This window comes from Cephus cinctus, unplaced genomic scaffold (genome assembly GCF_000341935.2).
Source record: "Cephus cinctus unplaced genomic scaffold, Ccin1 Ccin1_scaffold0607, whole genome shotgun sequence".
Classification (NCBI taxonomy): Eukaryota; Metazoa; Arthropoda; class Insecta; order Hymenoptera; family Cephidae; genus Cephus; species Cephus cinctus.
Window position 1 is genome coordinate 38,606 of NW_014333253.1, and position 8,049 is coordinate 46,654.

Sequence of the window (8,049 nt, forward strand, 5' to 3'; positions counted from 1 at the left end):
TTTCGAATCTAACAAAACTGTTTCTGCGGCCGAAGGACTCGAAGGCGCTAGCTGCATATAACGGTTTTGGCTCGAAAGCACCGATGATCAAGGTCTCAACATATTGTATAAAAAAAAACCTAATTCAATGAGCAATAAACGTGCATCTTTGCTGATACACTCTGTATAGGTAGATTGGAATACGTCCAATAATATTTTAGTAGCACTCGTAAATACGGTTATTGTCAGTAGGTAATTTCCATAGATAATACAATACCAAGTATCAAATTTGAAATAAATTTTATTACTTGCATGTATCGTTATTCGCATATCGATTGAAAAACCTTATCAAACGTCAGTGGATATTATTGACTATGAGAAAAATAAATTATTCATATGAAAATTAACAGAGCAACGAATTGGATAAACAATACTTTCGAAATACCAATATTTCGATAATTTTTTAATTTTAATTTTTATCGAAAAATTGTAGTCTTGAACTTACGCAAGGATAATGGTCATGTCATTGGGATTCGTGGATAGAATGAAAATCGTTAATTGGTCCAGAGCAGCGTTACGGGAGATGATTTCAATTAAATCGTGTATTCGATGAAAATTGTGGAACCCCTGATACTATGTAATTGCAAGTGAATTAATTATGATATTTTAATTACATAATTTTCTAGTTCCATTTGTTTCCATTCATTTAACATATTCACATTAAATATTAATCATCCGATTACCAATGCAAGGTACGTACGGTTTAGATATGTAGGCCAACATCGTTGCTCGTCCTTATTATTGTAATTAATCTGAATTCTATATTAAAATAATCATTTTATTGATTCTTATCAAATTTTCTTTTTATGCTTTTATACCCCTCACGATACGTCACTGTAGACAGCTAACACTTACTTATGGGATCCTCGTCTATTTTTCTTTCAATTAGTATCATCCACCAGATCACTGGCTAACGCAATCGTTAATGAATCTTCTGTGGTCTGATTTACCGGTAACACCTGACCTGGAGGTAAGACTGACGGAATTAATGAACTCGTGATGAACTGTGGTTTATTCACTGACGACGACGGAGGCTCTGCTGGCAGATCGGCTGTACTTGGTCCTATGGACAATAAAAAAAGAAAAGAAAATATTTAACGTACAACGTACGTAAGTGCTACAAGAAAAAAAAAATGGATAAAAAAGATATGTTGTACAGAGAATATCGATAACCATAATTTATTGATAAATACATATTCTACCATAAAAGAAGATATTGGTTACGATGCTATTTAGAATTGAACAAAAATTTTGGAAAATTTATAAATTTTTTTGTCGAAATTGTACAACCATTTCTTTTCGCGAAAAATTTGGTGCCAAACTATATTATAGATTATTCATCGATTGAATTGCGTGAACGGTCAATCCTTGAATTATATACATAAACGATTTAATTGGTTTCCACATTACGTTATTTCATGGAATTAGCCAGCTGCTGTCATATATCCTACACCACCCGAACGTAATATCACGCTGGAAATCGCCATTACACGTAATCCCATAATTTCGTAATCGATCGCCGAGCCTTGTAATTATCGATAATACCAGATACAGATTAGAGACAAAAATAGTAACGAACTGCATGTAAAAGCTGAGTTAAAATATTAACATGGTACAAAAATCCCCCATTACGACCAACTTGAAAAGCATAGATACGTAGGTGGATGTTAAAAATATAAAAAAAATAATTTTTACCTGAATTCAACGTTGTTTCAAGTATATCGTTATACACGGCAGCCGGTATCGGCAGAGAATCATTATAAGTTATATGAGGTTTTTCCACCTGGGTTTCTGTAATTAATGATAAATCATGTATTTAATACGACAGCGACCCTTGGTTAAAGTCGTAAGAAAATTACAGAGGATTTTCCCCACGTCACATTTTATTTACGACACGAGAAAGGCACTCGGCATGTGTTCAAGGGGGAAAAAGGGAAAAAAATGGTCAAACTAAAGTTATCAACGTTTACTACGTATGATACCAAGTGTCAAATTTGGTTACCCACAGAAAAAAAATTTTCAATTAATTTGACTTATTTTTTCTAATACTTGGAAATCACATTTATTTCACGTCCAGTTTAAAACTATCCTGCCTTGTATGTACATACGACTATCTTGTTCCCGACTATGGATTCAATTTTCTCTACGCGAACCAGAAAATCCAACGCACCTGGTTCGACACCAAAATCACTCGGTGTGTCCGCAAGCTCTTCAGTGAGTTCCTGAAGCAAGGCAATACCCAGGAAGTCGTACAAGTAATCACAATAGTGGCTCAACCACCGCTCCGCATCTTCTTTGTCTTCGCCCTTCACGGCTACGGTGTCTTCCTCGGAGCTATCTTTCTCGAAATCCGACGAGAGTACGTCTTCTATCAGGCTTCCCAGTAGATAGTAAGATGCCGAAGAATGTCCGATTCGACATAGAACTACGAGGAAGCAAAAGAATCGAAGTACTTCCATGACTCTGATAAACCGACTAATAAAATTCTATTGCCCATACGTTATACTTGGTATCGATTATTTTAACAGATGCTCAACTTTAGCCTTGGTCTTGTTTTCTTTCATACACTTGAGCATACATGAAATGACAAATATTTTGAGACGTGATTGTTCGTCTATGGCATTTTATAAGAAGACTTGAAAAATTATATTTTTTGTAAAAAAAATAAAAAAAAATAAAAAAAGTTTCTTCCCTCAAACAATTTTTATGATTTCACATCTATTTCACAGTGACAATAGTTTTCTGTCTTGCTTTACGAATTGTATGACTGGTGAACATTTTCTTGTCTGTTTCGTCCGACGCGAAATTGTCCTGGATAAATAATAATTTACGTCTGACCCTCCGAATTGAATTTCGATCAAGATTTCCATGCATTTATGGAAACTTATTCGCGTCGTAAGGACAGATTATTGCAGTAAGATTTGACGTTATAATATTGACGATTAACTCGTGAAATCGTACGGACAGTCTTTAAGGTCAATATTGGTAAAGGCGGAGCTGCGGGTTTAGGATTAATGAGAAATTGGGTTAAACTATGAAATTTTGTAATCTATTCAGTAACCTTAAGGTAATATGTCTGGTGTCACGTGAGTTAAAGAATTTTCAGTGTACAGCATGGTAAACTCAAAGGTATTAGACTGTACCATAGGAAATTAATTATTTGAGAATTTGCATTGAGGTTCTCTATATTCGCGTGTCTTCTTTTTGTATTGAACAATCAAAGAGGCAAATTGGTAAATTTTGATATTAAACGATAGCACTGTCTACTTTTAGCTTTTTAATATATAAGGATAAATTTTATGTACGAAAAAAAAAATAATTTTTTTTTTTTCATTTCTAAATTTCTCACGCCAAACCCACCTCTGCGCTTTCCGTCAAATTTATCAATCCACTCTCACAATTTTATACCTCAAACGTATAGAAGTTCCCCTTCAGTCATGGAACAACTTCTTGACATTTCACCAGGATCTCATCACTACGGCTGTTCCCCAGTTAGTGGGTTTCATCCATAACCCTCATTTTTCACTTGGTCACCAACCCGGCATTTCTGTCTACGTCAAGTCGGTGGACAGAGAGACAAAGAAATTCAACTCGCGATATATACAGGAATCGCTAAAAAAAAAAAAACTTGGAATTGAATTTTTATCCCTTAGACTATCAATACAGATTAAAACCCACTGGTATCCCATAAGACGTAGATCAATCATACAAGTACGAAGAGTACTTCGAAATCGAAAATTCGAAAAATTATATTAAAAATAAAACTCGAAGAAACGAGCGTCTTTGCTGTTTTTAGGTTGAAAAAAAAAATAATTTGAATATTTCATCAAAACTTTTTTCCCTCGTTCACACTTTTTCAAATCGTCGATATATCTTCTCTATCAAAGTGCCAAGTACAAACGCAGCTGTATACAGCTTGGCATTAAATATGTAATCGAGATAGATTTAACCCGTCGATCTCTTCCTATTTACATTTGGGACAATCGATTCCGATGTACGTATATACCGGTGGCCTTTTTCTACGTATCCGTACGGGCCAGTGTTGGCCCAGATAAACATCGTTTATATTTATATACCGTTATATGCCACACTTGTGCATCAACCATTCTCGATCAATATAAGTGTTGCGCAAGTCCTGGAATAGGAAGTGCATTGCCAGAGGATTAAACGGCTTTTCCCATGTTTCTCAGAGCACAGGGTGCAGGATGGGTCCAGGGATGAGAAGCATCCGCGAGAGATTGCACGTCGCATTTCGGAAATGGATGCATCGCTGTAAGGATTCTCATTTGGTATACGGCGAATATGTACAACCCATCACCTAACCCCGTGCACACCGAATCACATTTAATATACTTTTTCTTTTTATGCCATTAAGGCTCCTTCCCCCCTTTCTTTTTCCCAGGCAATATCAGAACCGCATACGGCAGTCTCGCGATAAAAAGATTACGTGTTAAAGCTTTTCGTGGACTGCTCTATATATTGTCGTTCAGACAGTTTCACAATAGCCATCGTGAAACCAGGAGAAAGACGAAAGAGCGCTGTGTGAGGTTTATGACTTTTCGAAAAGAAAAAGTCAATGGGAAAAGTATGTATTAAAAATGAATTGAAAAATCTGCCATACCGGTCAATGCGTTTGAACATAACCGTATGCACGTTAAAAGTACAAAATTTAACTTAACACGTCAAAAATGTAAGTTTCCCTTAAATTTCTTTTTTCAACAATAATTATTCTCCGGTAAAATAATTAACGTACATTTTACATTTCGATTTTACTCTTATCGGTACTCGAACCCATTTTTCACTTTTTTCATTTCTTTATAAAATCCATCAAAACGACCACTCTGTTCGAATTCAGTTTTACCCAAATCTGCAATCGGATTGCTATGACGTTATTGAGTGATAAGAAAACAGAAAGGGACCGTGTTATAAACGATATAATAAATTCATAGAAGATGCATATCACCACGTGTAATTTTGATTCCCAATGCCACCATTAAAATTAGAATTTTTTCAAAATAAATAACAACCCTCCCCCACTTTCCCTATAACAGACCTAAACCAATTAAACACAGAATTTTATAAATTTCCAATTAGTTACCTGATATCGTTGACCAGCTCCGAACCCGCCGACACTGAACTGACCACACTCACTGACCGCCCAGTAGCACAAACCAAGCTTTACTACCCGACAAGTTGATATATCCGACATACGAACACACGTGACTCCTCAAAACACAAGTGACTTCCCCTCCGTGTATAAAATACCATAATTCTAAATTTCCCAGAAAATCGTAAACGTAAGAATTTTAATAACGCCCTTAATGACGCTAGACGAAAAAAAAAAATAAAATCGAACGTAAAGTGCTATTATTAATGCGAGAGGACAACCGATATTGTCTTTATGCTTTTTCGATACTTATGGAGACTCGTTACTCAGCCTCCGTATGGGTATCGGTGTATTTTTTTTCATTTTGCCTTTTATTTTACAGGCAGCCCAAATTATCCTGTTTTTTTTTTCTGTACGCAGAAAATTCAGCCACGTATTCCCTCAGAAATCTTTCCTTGTAAAAAAGAGCCTCTAATGATACTCGCTCCTCGTATTATCTCATTAAGTCGCACCAGGCTGGCTGGTCTATTGGTTAACGTATATTTCTGCAATGCGGCCTTGAATTGTTTTCCGCACTGAATTACTAGCGAGACTCAAGTGCGTCGAGTGAACATTGCTAATTAGACGTCACGGACGGTAAAACGAAATTAACGTAGGATTAGAATGCAACCATTCGCCTTCGCTAATCAGACCCACCACTCACCACCTCAAGAGTGTAATCGTATAATCCTGAAAAATAGTTCTTTCTTTATCAGTAACGTAACTAACGCTGCTCGCGAATTTTTCACCGTATATTGTAGCTGCTCGCGTTGGAGTTGCATATCAATTTTGAGAAAGAGGCAAAGTTGAAATAAAATTTTTTTTATTATTTTAACCCCTCATCCCTCTTTCGTTTAAGTTAGTGGTAATTTCATTTCAGTTACTGGTAAATTTTTGCAGATTTGAAATTTTCGAAAATTTCGAGGAAAATTCGCGACTGTACACCGTTTCTGTTGTCCATGAGAGAAATGGCGAAACACTGGCACATTGCATTTCACGTGCATCGGGTACGTATGCTTGGTATATATACATATATATTACATTTGGTTGCAGCGATCGATGCTCACCAATAGTTATAGACATGCGTATTGCATTAACTTCGTTCATATGGGAAATACAAACTGCAGTCTCTCCGATAGGATCAATTCAAAGTAATATGATTATACGGTATATTAGATGCATTAAAGAATATTTAACGTTGTCATCCAGCTGCAGTTACTACTAGTGAAAATTTGCGTTTCGAATTATTTTTAGCGCAGTTTTTTTTTACAAGTATTAAATATTGGTATGGTTGCCGTTTAACTAAAATGATGCAAAAGTATGAAGGAAAAAACTTTCTGACGTCATTGGTACAAGTAGAGAATTTTTGCAGACGTCAAATTAATTAACGGCAACTTTAAATACAATGTAGTTCACCCGTATGCTTTAAGAGGCTTTCATTAATATCTGACCGTAACACTTTCAAATTTTCACAGTTACTACTAGTGAAAATTTGCGCTTCGAATTATTTTTAGCGCAGTTTTTTTTTACAAGTATTAATTATTGGTATGGTTGCCGCGTAACTAAAATGATGCAAAAGTATGAAGGAAAAAACTTCCTGACGTCATTAGTACAAGTAGAGAATTTTTGCAGACGTCAAATTAATTAACGGCAACTTTAAATACAATATAGTTCACCCGTATGCTTTAAGAGGCTTTCATTAATATTTGACTGTAGCATTCTTGATGTATGTATATAGTACGGGGATATGCACGTTTACGTATTTCGAGTTTAATATTTAACCTAATTGCAGTCTTTGGAAGGTAAAGTTTCATCGCTGTAATTACTGTAAATTAGGAAAAGATGTAAATTAAATATATATATACAGATATATTGAAATTACATGTTAAAGTCCTGACGATTCTTAAATTTGACGCCGGTATGTAAAAATACGAATTTATACTTTTCTACGTTATGATCGGTTTAAATTATTTTCAAAAGAAAAAAAAAAATAACAAGGGAATGCTTCAGGTAATGAGATAGCGACTAATATACCGTGTGGATAATTTATTTACAAGAGTAAAATATTATGTACAAGAATGCGTCGAGAGTCATCTGAAACAAATGAATAGGGGAACACACTTGGGTAATAACACGAGATAACCCAAATTCGCAAAAGTCATGTTCACAGACATGTTCCTGTTATATTATTGAATAATCGCTACGTCGTAGAAAGTAGTTACAGTAGGGATATACGATAGCGTAGCATGCTACTGCAACGTTGATTTTTTTTTTCTCTCTTATACCGTGACATTCATTTACATTTAACACTGTGTATAAGTCCTATCCCGGTTGTGTAGACAAAATGAGTTTTCATTGTTAATATTTTTTATTAAGTATTTCACGTATCCCGGTTTCTTAACTTTCCTCGAGGTTCCACCCAACGAGAGATCAGGGATATATCGAGCACCAAAAAATGCCACCGCGTCCATACAGGAAAAGAATTTCACTCGGTAGAGGATTTTAATTTTTCATATCAGTTCAGATTGAATTTTCCAATTTCCTTAGTCCAACTGAATACGAAAGAGCAAATTGTACGTAGACTTAGGCAATAACGAGTTTCTATTGTTTTCTTTAAATTCAGGTAACGCGCTTGGATCGTTCGCTGGAAAAATGCCTTAACGAGTACATGTTTCCGTTTTCATGTGAGTAGGTATGTGTATACGTTGTCGGAATGTGACGATTCGACGATTTATCTTATGTGGCGGTTTCGCAATCTAACTTTCTATAAATCATTCTTCATTCAGCTCTGGTACCGTTAGTACCAACCACTCCGACCCTCTTGGTTTCCTGCTCTTTTATCCAGCCGCCCCCCCCCCCCCCCC

The 8,049-nt window shown here is 35.6% G+C and overlaps 1 protein-coding gene across 1 annotated transcript; it reads right to left on the bottom strand.

The window, feature by feature from the left end:
• Window positions 1-329: 329 nt before the first annotated feature.
• LOC107269129 lies at window positions 330-2,684 on the bottom strand. Its single transcript, XM_025086382.1, has 3 exons — window positions 2,210-2,684; window positions 1,735-1,830; window positions 330-1,102 (listed from the first exon to the last, which is right to left on the bottom strand). The coding sequence occupies exons 1-3, from the start codon at window positions 2,496-2,498 to the stop codon at window positions 921-923; spliced, it is 567 nt and encodes a 188-aa protein (XP_024942150.1). The 5' UTR covers window positions 2,499-2,684; the 3' UTR covers window positions 330-920.
• Between the last annotated feature and the right edge of the window lie 5,365 nt (window positions 2,685-8,049).

What these genes read in the sequence shown, in the direction of transcription:
- LOC107269129 (XM_025086382.1), bottom strand. Translation starts at nt 2,498, where the DNA reads ATGGAAGTACTTCGATTCTTTTGCTTCCTCGTAGTTCTATGTCGAATC. An exon ending in TGATTTTGGTGTCGAACCAG is followed by an intron (nt 1,831 to 2,209) that starts GTGCGTTGGATT and finishes CATTAATTACAG; the next exon opens with AAACCCAGGTGGAAAAACCT. An exon ending in TGAAACAACGTTGAATTCAG is followed by an intron (nt 1,103 to 1,734) that starts GTAAAAATTATT and finishes TATTGTCCATAG; the next exon opens with GACCAAGTACAGCCGATCTG.